Source organism: Terrapene carolina, unplaced genomic scaffold (assembly GCF_002925995.2).
Source record: "Terrapene carolina triunguis isolate 2854851 unplaced genomic scaffold, T_m_triunguis-2.0 Scaffold231, whole genome shotgun sequence".
In the NCBI taxonomy this organism is placed as follows: Eukaryota; Metazoa; Chordata; order Testudines; family Emydidae; genus Terrapene; species Terrapene triunguis.
In genome coordinates this window covers 8,085,276-8,102,283 of record NW_020664582.1, presented here as the reverse complement: position 1 = coordinate 8,102,283, position 17,008 = coordinate 8,085,276, and the positions used below count along the sequence as shown (strand labels likewise).

Below are 17,008 nucleotides of genomic sequence, written 5' to 3'. Positions count from 1 at the left end.
TCAAAGTTTTCAAAAGCACATGCCTAAAAATGAGAAAACTAAATTCATACTTAAGCACCCAAATAAGTAGTTTGATTTTCAGTGATGCTGAACACCCAGCACCCCCACAGATTACAGTGAAAACTAATGAGTATCTATTGATTTCAGTGGAAGCTATGAGAATCCCTTCTAGTTTTGAAGTAAGCCATCACAAAGGGATACCAATGAGAAACAGGTTGGTTTTGGTCCTCCTCTACCTTGCTGCAGTTTTAAATGGAGTAGCGTACACTAGTTTCCCCACTTAGAGAATCATTAGAATTGATTTTAGGAGGACTGAGATGGCAAAGCAAATACAGCACAAAGCGTCATGACATCAAAAGAAGTCTGCAAAGATGGGACAGTACCCAAAAGATGAGCACAACCACTGAAGTTGACTCTTTACTAGCATTACACTTTTGAAGGTTCTCAGACATTTAAAAGACTGAGGAAAAAAAACAGATCAAATCTGAAATGCGCTTCTCAAAATTAGCAAAGATTGATTTGTCTTTGAACTCTGATTCTAAACAACAAGAAGCGTTGCAATAAGATCTATGTAAATCGGATTGGCTAATAATTGTTTGTTCAACACCATGATGGATCCCCAATCAGAGATCAGGCCCCGGAGGGCTATTGTAATATAAGTAACATACAGGGCACTTAATGAATGCCCTGCACATAACAAACAGCACTTCAAACTTAAAAGAAAAAAAATCCATGTCCTGCCCCTTGCCTTTTTCATCATTTACAGCAACAACATCAGCATAGAACATTTCCTGGCAGTTAACAACACCCTGGGGTTAATGCTAGAAGCACACTAGCTCCTCCCAGACAGTCATTAATTCCCAGAAAATACTGTACCAAATTTGTTTTTACTTAAGTAAACTGTCTCCACAGAAAAATATTTAACACAGGAAAAAAAGGACAAGACCAGGAAAAGAACCGTAGTCTAGAGCATCTGAGCAGGAAGTCATGAAAATGAGAGAGGGAGATCACACACACACACGATGGCAGTTCCAGGTCCTACTTTAAAAATGCAGTGAAACAGCTGACATGTAATCCAGCGCTAACCACAAGCACTTCTGTCTCTGCATGGCAATAACAAAGAAAAAAATTGATCTGCAAAAAAAGAATATTGCAGTACTATTTCTGCCTACTTAGCTATTTTCACAATAACCCTAAAAAATATTTGTAAAAAAAAAAAAAAAAAAACAACCTTGCCAAATCCTCATTGAAAAAGGAATGGCATTTCTTTGCATTTGTGGTCACCACAGCTGTTTTCAGTTAGGTGGCAAATGCCAGGGATATATTAACAATACTCCTTATGGCTAGACTACTACATACTACAATACATTCCTTAAACAGCCATGCTGGCTATTACTTCAAACCGCAGAAGGTTTTGTGCTACTACAAATCCTGCAATATACATCTTTAAAGGCCTTTTAACATTATCACTAGTTAGATAGAAGCCAAACTGAAATAAAATTGCTATTCCTGTTCTCTTAATAATAATGAGGCTCCAGCAGTATCAGCATAAGAAACTGAAGAGTGAAAATGAAGAGTATTAAGCAAATGCAGACAAAGACTAAGACACCCATAATCACTGCCCACTCAAGGCGACAGTGGAATCAAAACCAAAAGTCAGAATATTAATCAGATGTGTCTCCTATCCCGAGTTACTACTAGTAGAGTGGAGCATTGAACTCGGCTAAAAAACTAGGAGGGGAAAAGAAGGTGAAGGCAAAACGTCCTTGCCCCAGGATTCTGCAAAGCACTTATCTGAAAGTGACCAATATATCTGTGCGAGAGAAACAGCCTTCATGAGAATACAGGCTCTATATAAAACTGAAAATCTTACATGAGTTTCATCTTCAGACATTTTAAAGTAAGCTCCTTCTAGCATGGTGAAGTTTCAGGACATAACCTATGTCACTGTAGCCTAGTTCTATAAACAGGAAGATTAATGTACATTTGTCGTAAGGTCCAATTTATTTCCTATTTTTTTTTGCTGGGTGAATAATTGCTAATTGAACTTTCTGTAAAGTGATGATCTGTCATCAGATTTTTCACCCAAACAAAAGTGCACCCTCTTCCTCAAAGTGGCTTTGTGTCCAATTTCTGATTTTTGGGGGGGTGACGAGGCACAGAATGGGGATATCCTGGACTTTCAGTCTCTGTGGTACGTAAAACCCCAAACACTTTGTTTAAATGGGATTTTTCTGGAATTGACAACTAGCTAAAAAGGACTTAATTCTAACCTGATTGGACATGGTTACATGGCTCCGTGGTAGGCATTGCACCTGACTTTTCCAAAGATCTTGGAGAGAGATGCTACAAGGCTCAGTAAGCGAAGTTCACAAGCTATAGGAATCAAGGATATGGGCGAGAAGGTTTGGCTTTCGGGTTGAAAACCCCCCTAAGGGAATACTGAAGCTCCAGAACTCCAAGACTGATCACCTGAGAAAGAGGAAGTCACAACATCAATGAAGAGGCTACGTCAGCTTCTGAGCAGTCTCTCCGTGCACCCGAAGAAAGCCTGCTCTAGCAAGAAGAGCCTCACTGGTGCACACTCCCGCACCATGTAGACAACGCCATAGTCTCCTTCAATACATAACTGTTACTTATCCTTCAGTAACTGGTTCTTTAACACGATGTTGGTGTACATTGCACTGCAGATATGCATGTGCCTCATGCATGTGCAATTGGAGTCTTGAATAATGGCATCGAGAGTGCATGAGTGCTCTGTACCGCCTCATGCTCCTGCCTGCAGATTGGGAGCCTCCCTCCCAACTTAAAGCTCGTGTTAGCTTCCTTTTTATCAGCAGAAATATGGGACTTTTTGGATCCCACAATTAAGAAGCAATGTTAGTGAAGTAACAGAATGAAATGGAAACCTAAAATCCGAAGGCCACGACAGTAAACATAATTTGCTGATATACAGGCAGCTATGATACACTGATTTACTCCAACTCAATCAGAAGGTTTAGGATAAGGAGATAGAGTGTGCAAGATTTTGCAATTCAGTTATAATTCCAGAACAATTATCTAATACTAACAATTTGGTTTTGAGCCAGTTCTTAAGTGGAACAAAAGTTAATTACTGCCAATTTACAACCCCACCATGCACTCAATTTTAGTGCAGCGGTACATACTGTGAAATATCCTGATAAGCAAAAAAGGTTTAACAGTACATAACACAATGTTGTAATAAAAAAAGTATATCAAACCATGACATACTAACTTTGACTTATGAGGAAAACAACTGTTAAAGAGGCCATACGAAAGCCTTTGTAATAATCAAGACCACATGTTACCAGTTCCATCTGTGTTGTTCTGGCCAAGAAAATATTCCAGTAAAAGACCACTCAATGCACAAAGATATTGAAGTTTGATCGGTTTGTTCACTACTAACATAATCCATTGGTCATTTTTTTAGGAACAGATGGTTAGTCATTACTGGATGTGATGCTTTATGAATAAGATAACGGGGCTGCTGAATAATAGCTAGAAGATAAGACAAAGGAGAAAAAGCACAAACGTATTTACAGATACAACAGAATCAATCAAGGAAACTACTATATTCTAGAGCATTACCAGACAACGGTTTGAAATATATGGCAGAACTGAAGTAATAGTGGGGTTCCATTTGTGCATACAGCCTCATTCTGTGAAGGATCAGAAACTCCTCCTTATACAGAATAGAAGGGTAATCTCAGTTACGCTACCTAGGTACCAACATCAGAAAAGCCTGCTACAGAGAACACGTGCCCGATATTTACATCACTGCACTGACCAAAAAATTTTAAAATGAGAGATAGTAGGTAATGTTAATACTGAATGAAATCAAACACTTGAGAAAGCAGTTATACTACAACAATTATAATGGAAGATATGCCAAGGGAAAGATCACAATTTATTGTACTCAGTATTTCAGTGTACAGGAAAAAAGCCCATAAAACTAAATACAATTGCAAATGGCCAACAGAACTGTATTGACTTGTTTTACTTTATTTAAGTGAACAAGACTCAGATTAACTTACTTTTTATGATGTGTTTATTGTTTCAACTACCTTCAAATGGCACAACCAATGACATGAGTAAACGGGATCAAATATCGCATCAGATAAGATTGATAATTTAGTTTTGGGGAAAAACATTGACCAATAAACTGTTTGGAGTTTAATATTGTAGACTGCTTGGTTGGGGATCCAGGGTTTTTAAATTGTATTTTATACATTAAAATAATTTAATAATTTTATTTTGAACTAGTGATCTAGTAGAGAGGGAAGTTATCTGAAGAATTAGTGATTAGCTACAGGGAGCTGGTCCCACCCTGCCATTGCCCGAAAGGCTAGGTGCGGTTTATTACTTCAGGCAAAGTCACAGGTGGCAGTCTACTTGTGTGTTCTGGCAGCATTTTGACATCTGCACCAGCTCAACCTATTACAAATATGTACATAATTCACAATCCCTTGTGGAGAGGTGTGAGAAGGGAGAACACCCATGCAAATGTTTGAAGTTACACATTAAATGTTTGCATTAACTACACCCCTCTGAGCAAACGCTCAATAAATGTTGGTACACAAGAACAGCCAAACTGGGTCAGACCAAAGGTCCATCTAGCCCAGTATGCTGTCTTCCGACAGTGGCCAATGCCAGGTACCCCAGAGGGAATGAACAGAACAGGTAATCATCAAGTGATAAAGTATAAATACTTCATAAGAAACAGGGTGAAGAGGCATAGTACTACTCCCAAAAACAAAACTAGCAATAAAAGCCACACCGGAGCCCTTTTTGTTTTTTAAATAAATCAGTGCAAGGGAGATAGAGAAGTCAGAACTCTTACATTAATAAGTAGTAATCAATCCCTGCACAGCACACTGAAGTGATATTGCATATAAAACTGATTTGGATCCTCCCACGTTTTTTAGGAGTGTCCAATTTAAAAAATATTATTCCATCAGAAAATATAATGACTACCTTATAGTAAAATTAACACTGTGGAGACTAACAGCCTTGAAGACGCCAGTGTTCTGATGGTTTGTTAGTTTTTGTGACTCAGGCAACTTACTGTTGACTCAAAGGCATTATAGCGTATCAGAATAAACAGAGGCAGACCTGAAAAATCCAATTACTTCCCACGGTTCCAACATAAGCAGGGACTCATTAGAAAGCTGTCTGTTTTCTATTTCTAAATACTTATGAGGCACTTAGGTACCAATCTCATCTTTCCCAATCCCTGTTTCTGAACCAGTGTATTATGTGAGGAGGACTTCCCAGTTCATTATCGTCCATTTTTTGGACCACTGGTTTCCATCATCCAGTGACTCAAACCATTAGTTCAATGGTAGTGTAAGTTTACCATTGCATTTTTTTATGGCCTGTTCCCCAAAGCATCCCATTGCCACTTCCCATATCTAGCTTATTCCTCAGACCAACAGGGCTTTTGCATACTTGTATAGCCATCTTTCCAATCAACATGATAACCCTTTTTAATAAATAAAAGGGTTCATGTCAAAATATCTCTGCTCTTATATTTAAAAAAAAAGTATTATCCAACCTTTTAGACTGTAAGCAATCTGGGCCACAGGCTGTCATTGATTATGTCTGTACAGCACTTAGCACAATAAAGACCACAAGCAAATTGGACCTGAGACACTACCACAATATAAAATGTTCATTAATGAGGACAATCAAACATATGGACAGTGGCACAGAAGAGTGAGTTTCTTTGCATTAAATCTTCACTTGCCACAAAGGCAACCATTTCCACTACAGCAGCATCAGTACCCTGATATACCGGGGATGCCAGAAATCAATATGAAGTCTTTAAAACCCACTCTGAACTAAATACTGCCTTAGGGATCTAACAAGTAGCCATTCATAGCTGGTTTCCAATTTTTAATATAAAATCACTTGGCTTTAGGTTTTTGAAGAATTAATCAGTGTAAATGGGAGGATTTTGCCTGTTGGCTTACCCAATTGTTTAGGTTTAGCATTTATCCTCTCCACTGTTCAGTTAATCTTACTAGTTTATTTGAATCAGCTGAAAAAAGTAGTGTTCCTACTCACTGTGAGAGGAGCTTTCGTCTTTCTTTCTTCTACTGTAAGAGTACTTGAGCACAGACAGACAGTCACACATTGTGGCCAAGAAATTTAACTGAGCACATCCCACAGCTAGGACATCACTTTTTAATATAAAAAGTAACTATTGTCCCTCTGGCAGTCTAATAGAGATGACATAATACAGTAAAAGCTTTGCAATATCAGGAAAGCAAGAAAGACATGATTCACATATTGAAAGAACTGTGCTTAGGAAGAGGAGGGAGAGGAGAGAAAAAGACTTTTCTGTATTACGAATAATGAGTTTCCACTTCTCTCAAACTCCAGCTACACATATGGGTAGACACACCAAAAGAGCTGGTCAGTGAAGAGTAAGTTAGACATCATAGGAAAGACTAAATCGTTTAAGCTCCCTCAAGAATATCAAAACCCGGATACTTCACCCAGCTCTACTCAGGAAGTCAAATGCACAGTGTGCATGAAAGACAATTAGTAAAAGATTGGTCTACAACGGGTTTCTTATATTCAAAATACTAACCCTCTCAGAAGGCTGTGCCAAAAGAAAAAGTATGCCAATTCTGGGTCCTACTTCACTGGAACAGCAGTTCCTCAAATTTCCTGAAAGATTATAACTCAAGCTGATTTACAATCCATGAACCTGAGGTAAAAAAACCTCTAGTGTACACAAACCCTTTGAGACACTCTACATTAGGACTCAGCTTCCTGAGGAATTACTAAACCATTTAAGATTGAACCCTAGATACAACTAATCTCTTAAAAAATGTATATACTGTCAATAAGATAGGCATTATCTTTAATCCTATGCAAAAATGGATTTTACACCTAGGTAATCATAGCTCATCATCAGGTTTTATCCAAATATTTAAAATTATGAAAATGAAATCTAAACTGATACATGATCTTCCCAAACTGAAGATAGCCTTAACAATAGTTCTGAGATGTGAACTGCTTCAGTCATCCGAGGAGATGAATTCTGAAATCTAAATAATTTAGCTGTAACCCACTGTTAAGACCCACTTGCTGATCAGTTTAGCCTGTCCACTTAATTCTTAACTGAGTTTGTAACCAGTTAATGCCTTCTTTGCTCTATACATGGTTTGTGTTCACATTAACTATGATAAATACTCTATTAGCAAATGTGGCATCTTGTAGTGTGTTTTGCCACTGCCAGAGGCCTAGACAGTCACAATTGCTTCTTGTGAACAGTTCAGCACATTTTATAGTGGAGATGGGAACCCCGTAACTGTGCTTAAGTAATCCAGTGTCCAGTCCTACTTAGTGCACAGGGAGCTGAAAGGAAGATATTCCAGAGTGTATTGACCTACGTGCACTGGTTCCACTCAGTGCTGTTGTTCAGATACCCTATATTCCTTACTGAGGTATAGGATAACAGGGTAGCTCCCTACATTTTCCCAGAATGCATTAATACAAACACGGTTAGGCAATATGGCAGGTGCAAATATACAGTTAGCTACAGCTATGACACAATGATACTGCTGTGCAAACTATTCTGTGTTTGTTTTAACATGTCAAGTCACCAACTGGTTACAAAAACCATGATTGTACTGGTAGTGGTGATGGGACCTTTAGAAGTAGGGTGACCAGATAGCAAGTGTGAAAAATCGGGACGGGGTGGGGGGTGACTGGCACCTATATAAGAAAAAGCCCCAAATATCAGGACTGTCCCTATAAAATCAGGACATCTGGTCACCATATTTAGAAGAAACATCCAGCATGCTTATCTCACAATCCCAAACTACTTCCAACACCTTATTGGGGGTTAAAAGCTCAAACTGCCCCTTACCCAGATGCAAAAACCTACAACTTTCCTTGATATCTTCTACAAGATAAGTATGCATTTTCAATATAAAAATCTGCTGCAGCACACAAAGTGTGAGGAGAATGAAAAAAATTGAATTTAATGTCAAAATTAGAAGACTAGAAGGGCTATTGTACTGGTTATTTCATTTCCTATATAATCCAATAAAACCCTTCAATTCAAATGAAGCTGCTGCAAAATTTCACGTCAGCCACTCTGGTGACACAGAGCTTTGTTGCAGAATTTAAATCCGACTTGCTGCAGAGTATTCTGGTCTTTATCTACAGGAACATTAAAATGGCCATAGTGAAAAGTGATTAAAGAAAATACACTACTGCTGAGACTTGTCAACACTTGTATTTCTACAATAGCCTGTAATTATACTTGGCATCAAAATGCAAACCATGTCTAAACAGTGAAGTTTAGATCGATACAAGACACCAAGAAACACTTGTACTCACTTTGAAAGAGAGACACCACCTGCTTTCCCAATCATTTCCTCATGGTGTAGCACTGCTTGGTTCCATGGAATGTGGAGAAACTTTAATAGATTTCTCATCCACCTTTCAGGATGCAATACAAGTTGTTCATAGTGTACCAGCATGCATCTTTCAAAACCAACCTCCATACACTGGTTATACATAGTCTCTATAGCACGATTCCATTTGGTCAAACAGTCCCTGTAGCTGTTAAGGTCAAACCCAGCTATGGTGACTTTTCTAGATATCATGGAATGCACCGATGCACGACCATCCCGTACCATTAAAAGAAATTTGGCATTGGGGAAAATTCTGGCAAGATAAGTTAAGGACTTCAGAGCAAAAGGATCTTTATTACACAAATAGGGAGCAGGTTCCCCGTGTTTAACAATGATTTCCAATAAAAAGGCTTGCATGGCTGAGTCCAGAACTTCATCTGTCACCCCAGCTTCATCCAGTCTGATTTTCTCTTTACTTGATCTGGCCCACATCTGCTTAACTGCCAGAATTCGAGGGATTACCCTAGTCTCTTCTCCACAACGGATATCGGGGTGAGCATCTAGCATGGCACGCATTAGTGTAGTGCCACTTCGAGGCACCCCTCCAATAAATATTAAAGGCATGTCTTTATTGTAAGCAAAGGTTTTATTTGCTTTTAAGTTAAAGACAGTTCTTATTGTGGTTCTCCCACTTTCCATCCTCACTGGCTGGCTGCGTTCTTCTATTCTGTGGTGACATTCCATAGCATGTTGCCCCAAATAAAACACTGTCACTGAGCTGATCACCAGACATGCCAATAACAAGTTTTGTTTGAGTTTTCCAACCATTTTGATACAATAGTCACTTTAAATAAACCAATCTTTTACTCCGGAATATCTTCAGATTTTCACGCCATGGAGATTATAGTCCAAGATGATCAAGATCTGGTGGGAATAAAAGAAAAAATTACAACTGCACTAAGAACTATTACAGATTAACATATATCACCATGCCAGATATTTCAGTTGGAGATAAATTACAAATTCCCTGGTGTGATGTTAATACCACTGAACGTAGTACATATATACAAATTCTTGAAACAGAATATGTATTCCATGTTATACCATGTACTTCCACTATATCAGTGAGTCCCCATCATCTCCTCCAGTGGATGTACTCCATGAGGACTGGTTCAATTCCTTTGTTGTCTACAGCCAGCCAGATGACTGTATTATTACCATTTAGTAAGAAATAGTCAGCTACATTATCAAGAAAATATTCGGAATAAATTGAACCACTGGATATCTATTACTAACAGGTATGGTCAAGCAAAGATGTCACTTATGCAAGTGTCTGCAAACTGAAAGGAAAAATGTTAAAAATATGTATTTCATTATTATTCGCTGAAGTTTAACTGTGCGCTTAGTACTTCACAAAAAAGGAAAAAAAGAGCAACAGAGCTCCTTGAGGCAAGAACTGTCTAGATAAAAACAAATAATAAATCAATAGATACAATTTCACATTTGGAGAAAGCAGGATATATTTTAAATTAAATCTGAATAGAAATGTAAGTTGACTGTTGGAAGCTGCTGAAAAATTTGAAATCTTAGAATAATTTTGGCTTGATGGATAAATAGCACATGAGGTGGTCACAGGAATGAGATACACAGGTACATGATAAATGTCACATCTCATTTCCATATATAAATACATTCTGCCTTCTATCATATCTGTGAAACCCCATTGCCTCCAGTGGATTTGCACAGATATAAATCAGAGGCAGCATTTTTATTACTCGTAAAGATGCAACTTTCAGATTCCATGTTGAGTTTAGAGGGCTGACAGGAAAGAATTTTCTTACACTTGCAAAGTTAAAAAGTTCAATATGGTGCCACTGATATAAGCATGGAATCCTACAGAGTTTTTTTAAAAATCTTCCTCCATTTCTCAATGCAGGGGACGGAGGGAGAAGAGTGCTGCATAGATAATATTTATGACCATATGGGATACAGTATATGACTCACTCACTCAGACATCTTACCCAGTACAGATAGGAGTGAAGTCTTTCCATGTATCTCTGGAGCACTGCACTGCATATACATTGAAAGGAAAATGAAATAAATTCTGCTCTCAGATACATTGGTGCAATACCACTGAAGTCAGTGGAGATACACCTGTACAACACAGTACAATTGAGTCCATTATATTCTTTAAGCCTAATAATAGGCTTGTTAAAATGCAACTACAGTTTGTATCTGGCTGGTGATTTTAGGGTACAGGGGCTGTTTCCCTGGAAACAGAAAAGATGAGGTTAAGTGGGTCTGAGGTACAGTAGAACCTCAGAGTTACAAACACCAGAGTTACGAACTGACTGGTCAACCACAGACCTCATTTGGAACTGGAAGTACGCAATCAGGCAGCAGCAGAGATCAAAAAAAAAACAAAACAAAATGCAATTACGATACTGTGTTAAATGTAAACTACTAAAAAAAAAATAAACGGAAAGTTTAAAAAAAGATTTGACATGGTAAGGAAACTGCTTCTGTGCTTGTTAAATTTAAATTAAGATGGTTAAAAGCAGCATTTTTCTTCTGCATAGTAAACACAGTTGCCAACTTTCATGCGGTAAACAGGCATCCCGACTTTCACAATAAGCCAAAAATCAAGCTAATCCCATTTCAAAACAAGGCCAAATCAAGCCAATCCCTAAGAACCCCAACACACTATGTGACTAGATCCCCCCCCAGTGCGCAGTCTGGGACTGTGGTGGGCCCGCTGTGCACCCCTGACTCTCTCCCACCCTTGCCCCTGCTTGCCCTTTGCCCCTGCTTGCCAAGAGCAAATAATAAAAAAAAAAAAACCGCAACAATAAGCTACAAGCCAAAAACTAGCCAACAAGCAACAAGCCAAAAACTAGCCAACAAGCCAAAAACTAGCCAACAAGCAACAAGCCAATTAATCCAAAAACAAACCCAATTTCTGCATTTTATTCATGGGTTTGGCATGTCAGAGTAAAGTTTCAAAACTGTATTAAGTCAATGTTCAGTTGTAAACTTTTGAAACAACCATAACGTTTTGTTCAGAGTTAGACATTTCAGAGCTACGACCAACCTCCATTCCCGAGGTGTTTGTAACTCTGAGGTTCTACTGTACGTAAGGCAACAAACAGGGGATCGGGAACCAACACACAGGATGAAGGTCCACACTGGACTCAAGCCTGAGTGCTGCCAGGGCATCGCAGCAGCTGTTATCAGCCAAAGATTTAAAACATACCTCAAGGTAATCAAAAACCTCTTCCATGGAAATAATGTGAAAGTTTCATTTACTCTTTTCAAAAGTGTAAAAATTGTGTGGAATGAAGCAAGTTTTATGTTTCAGTAATTCAAATAAAAACTCTGATTCTGCAAGTCCTCCAAGATGAGAACTCAGACATAAATGGGAGCTTCACGCATAGAAGACTTGCGGGAATGGGCTCATAACATGATTCTGTTATCAGCAAAGCAATTTGAATGTAATCAGTCAGAGCAATGACAGAAACTACTGCATTATATTTGTTTAACAGACCAAGTTAAATAAAAACTATTAAGGTGAAAAGATCAGCAGAAAACTGACATTGGGTAAAAATAAATTAAATTTTATACTTCTGTAAGGAGCTTCAATCAAATCAATTTAGAAGTAGCCATAAGGTTACATACAATCAGAACGTAAAGTGCATGCTCCCAATTAAAGAGCATAAATTTAATATTACCATTTAAAGAAAATGACAACCAATGATCATTAATGGCAGTAATTGACTGTCAACAATTTTGTCAACTTTATACAACTACACACGTTGCAAATGCCTTACTAAAAACATGTGTTTAAATAATGTAATTAAAAAAAAATTCTAGAGCTTTCAGGAAAACTGCTTTGGAGGGGGGAAAAAGAGGAAGAGCTTTCATAAAGCAGTCAAAACAAAATATACCCACAAAAATATTTCTATTTCTTTTTAGGTTTGGAATGTGGAGCATCAACTATTTTTACTTTTATTTTGTTGTTTGCGCTCTATTCCCATAAACTTTAAAATAAGTATTCTTTTGCTTATGAGAATCTGAAATGGATCTCTCAACTGAAGAAGTTATTGACGGGTGACTCAGACAGCGCAAATGAATTCTGACCTCAGGAAAGAAAGTGCCAGGAGCAAAGAACAGCTTTAGTACCAAGGCTCAGGCACCAAAGAAGCAACTTGACTAATTCCCTATCTGTGAGGTGAAGAGAGAATTGGAACCATCTCAAGTGGTACATGTAAACACACATCTATTTACAAATGCAGGTCAGTTGTTTGTACCAATAAAATAAAATAAATAAATCCATGAGTATAGCAATTTTTTAAACAAAAGTATTGTTTATTTTATCAACAAAATATTATGGAAATAATGTATCCAATAAATTAAAGTAGTTTTAATATAAAGAAAATATGTAGCCATTTTACATTTCCAACTGTGCTAGCAAGTCAGATTTATTTGTTAAATAATTACAAAATACAAGTTTTGACTAAATTGATTGCAATACTATTGACTGAAAGCTCTTTGGGGCCAGGGATTATCTTTTACTTTGTGTTAGCACCTTTCCAGAGTGGGGCTTCAGTTTTGATTGGGGCCTCTGGGCACTAAAAAGTCAGCATAGCTGCAACAAGTAAACAAGGACTCAAATCCTACTTCAAGAGGAACTTTGGGTGTGCCAACATGGTGAGACTGGGCCCTTGATTAAATAATTTTTCATGTTTTAAATGGGAGAATTCCACCCACCCCAATTCCAATATTCAGATTTTTTTTTTCTTCTTTGCACATTGACAGCTTCTAGAATAAGACAGCCTCTATTTAAAATGTTCCTTCACTAGACAGGCTTTAAATCTGGCCTTTACCATCTCCATAGCTTTGAATTCTGTCTTGATGTACAGGGAAATTACATATTTATATTCTCACTGGTGTTAAACTTATCAATTGACCATGCTGCAAGTTGAAAAACTACCCATAGAAGTAGGAATGTATTAAACTTCAGCTGAGGTTCAGCTAAAATATTAAACAGCTATATAAATGAGGGAGAGGGAGAATGTATAATAAATCCTGATGTAAGATTTAGCATTCAATATGAAAAGCTAAAACCTTGCATAATGTGTTAACATTTAATTATGCAATAAAGCTTTTCCAAAACAGAAAGTGAAGCTGAGTCCTGGATGGAAATAAGATACATCAAACAATGTTCAGATTCTCTATGAGCAGCACCTGCAAGTTCTTTCATTCTTTTAGCCATCTTGAGCTTCATGTACGTAGGTCTGTGCACATACATGCTATTCATGTGTATGAGGAGATGAGGGCCCTTTGTTGCCAAAAATCCATCACCTAAGGTTAGTAATCTGAATACATGGCTGCTTTTCATTAAATCTTCGGGCAAGCACACGCATGACAAACATGAGAAAGCCAATTAGCACAGCAGCAGCAAGAGCACTGATAGATCTCCCCAGGCTCTGAAAAAACAGCATGAAACCCCTTATTTGTGGAGTAGGGGTTTTTTTTTGGGGAGTCATTTCACTTTTGTCAAGGTACAGAGATGAATGCTGTCAAAACAGATAAAACTAACGCACTGTAGCGCAATCCCTCTTCTGGTTCAGAAACATGCTATGTATTGAAGTATTTTATACAGTCCAGTTTTTAAACACCCTCTTAAAGGCATCATTTCCTTCCATAACGATTTCACCAAATGGAGATGGATAAACAAGGATATTTTCCCTGTTACAAATTGGCTCTCTTTTTTACTTTCTTGTTTGAGTACCAGTGTTACTGAAGGACCCTACCCAGTCTTGCAGGCAAGTAGTTAACCTTTACTTCCCAGGCTGGATTTGCAGTACCAGTGCATAAGCAATAGTGGTTTGGCTAGATACTTGTTTCCCCCTCAATTGCTTTAGTAAATTTTCTAGAGTCATACTATGACTCAACTCTTGAAAGCCAATGAGATGTGTAAAATACTCAGATAGAATGCTTTTTAAAGATATATACTCCAGAACACATTCTTCTCCAGATTATAATTTTAAGGAAGGTCAAATTTTAAACCTAAACAGTGTAAATAAAATTTTTCACTGATATAATGTCTGTTATCTAAGGATCTTAAGATGCTTTAGCTTTAAAGCCTTGCAGTATCTCTGAAGCAAGAATTGTTCTCAATTTTAAAGAAGGGGAAAATGGTGCAGAGAGATTAGATGATTTGCCCAACCTCACAAAGTGTGTCAATAGCAAAGCTAGAGATTGAATCCAGGGCCAACATTTTAAAAAACAGGAGATTAGAGTCAGGCTCTTAAATCTATGTTTTAGGCACCTGTCCAATTTACAAAAATGCTGAGACCACAACAGCTTTTATTGAGGTCAATGGGATAGAGATAGGCTGATTGTACAGCACAACGGAAGAAATGACTGAGTCCAATTGTGTTGATCATAGCATCATAGAAATATAGGGCTGGAAGGGACCTAGAGAGGTCATCAAGTCCAGCCCCCTGCACTGAGGCAGGACTAAATAAACCTAACCATCCCTGACAGGTGTTTGTCCAACCTGTTCTTAAAAACCTCCAATAATAGGCTTCCACGGGAGATTGTGAAATCCCCATTTCCAAGCTTAACTACACTTATAGTTAAAAAGGTTTTCCTAATCGCTAATGTAAATCCCTCTTGCGGCAGATTAAGCCCATTTCTTCTTGTCCTACCTTCAGTGGACATGGAGAACAATTGATCATTGTCCTCTTTATAACAACCTTTAACATATTTGAAGTCTGTTAACAGGTCCCCGCTCAGTCTTCCATTCTCAAGACTAAACATTCCCAGTTGTGTTTTTTTTTAAACTTTCCTCATAGGTCAGGTTTTCTAAACCTTTTATCATTTTGTTCTTCTACTCTAGACCCTCTCCAATTTGTTCAGACCTCCTAAAGTGTATCATCCAGAACTGGACACAGTACTCCAGCTGACACCTCACAGTACCGAGTAGAGAGGGACAATTACTTCCTAGGTCTTGCATGCAACATTCCTGTTCATACACCTGTAGCCCAGTGGGCCAGCTTACCTGTATTATATTAATTGCTTTGTTATTCTGCTTTATTATATTTAGTAGTAATGCAAGGAACCTACAGGCTTTTATCCTGTAAGATTTGGCTTTAGTAAATAGCGTGAGGCTTGAGGCCGATAACCTTTGGTATAGATAAACTTAAGTAACTCATAAGTTATAGGGAACTAAAGGTAGCATGCAAGAGAGAATTTTGTCCAAAATACTGACATCAGCCACCCACAGAACACAGCTGACCCCAGCACAAAACATAGCTGACACCAGCATCCAGAAAGTTCCAGACAGAACCTCCAACCGCAAAGCTGCCATGACAGTAAATTGATGTGTATGCTAATAGGGTAACATCATACATATACTAACCTATAGAAAATGGACACCTTAAGGGAGGAAATACAAATAAGGACCTCTATTGAATATGCGTTGGTCATGGCAGCGCCAGCGTAACCTACTATAAAAGTAACATCCCAGGGGCAGCAGAGAGGATGAAAAAATGTAGACCTTGGGAGGGGCCAGAATAATGGGCTCTGGGGAAGATGAGAACAATAACGGTGATAAAACAAGATAATGGTTAAGTATAAAAGATTAGGGTGTAAGTATGCATGTCCAAATGTACTTTCTGTATTATCTATATCTGCTTTGTTAAATTTAAGTGTGTGTATAATCTTTGCTAAATTAATAAATCATATTTATTTATAGAAAGAGTTCCTACAGTGTAAGTGTTGCACCTGTGCATATTGGGGTTCCCAAATTATATGATAATTTTACAATAATCTTACTGGGCCTGATCTTAGAACAAAAACCTGTTAATCCTCAAGTTACAATTATATTTGCCCAACTTTGGGTCAGGCTACACACCCCAACATGATATGTCTGTCTCTTTTTTACAACTGCATCACATAGTTAATTCATATTCAAATTTGTCATCCACTATAACACCCACATTCTTTTCAGCAGTAGTAGCACCTAGCCAGTTATTTCCCATTTTGTAGTTGTGCATTTGATGTTTCCTTCCTAAGTGTAGTACATTTTGCACTTGTCTTTACTGAAGTTCATCTTGTTGATTTCAGATCAATTCTCCAATTTGTCAAGGTCCTTTTGAATTCTAATCATGTCATCCAGAGTACTTTGAACCCCTCCCATTTGGAGTCATCCACAAATTTTATAAGCATACTCTCCACTCCACTGTCCAAGTCATTAATGAAAATATTGAATAGTATTGGACCCAGGACAGATCCCTCCAGGATCCCACTAGGTAAGCCCCTCCCATGACAGAACCATTGATAACTACTCTGAGTGTAGTCTTTCAATCAGTTGTGCACCCACCGTATAGTAATTCCATCTATTTCAAATTTCCCTAGTTTGTTAGATGAATCAAAAGTCTTATTAAAAATCAAGATACATCATATCTACCGTTTCCCCCATTCATCAGGCCAGTAACCCTGTCAAAGAAGGAAAATAGGTCAGTTTGCACAATTTCTTCTTGGCAAACACATTCTGGCTATTCCCTATAACCCTATTATTCTCTAGGGCCTGGTCTACACTAACA

General features: G+C 37.9%; 1 protein-coding gene across 7 annotated transcripts in view; it reads right to left on the bottom strand.

Annotated features, from left to right (window-relative positions):
• The window catches only part of TPST1 (tyrosylprotein sulfotransferase 1), a 72,491-nt gene that overhangs the window by 32,070 nt on the left and 23,413 nt on the right, over window positions 1-17,008 (bottom strand). For all 7 annotated transcript variants that reach the window (XR_003899879.1, XR_003899881.1, XR_003899880.1 and 4 more), the window contains exon 2: window positions 8,380-9,320. Coding sequence is in view for 4 of the 7 variants with exons in the window: in XM_029912508.1 (XP_029768368.1) it covers window positions 8,380-9,224 (845 nt within the window). In the remaining 3 variants the exon portion in view is untranslated. The remainder of the gene's footprint in view (window positions 1-8,379; window positions 9,321-17,008) is intronic.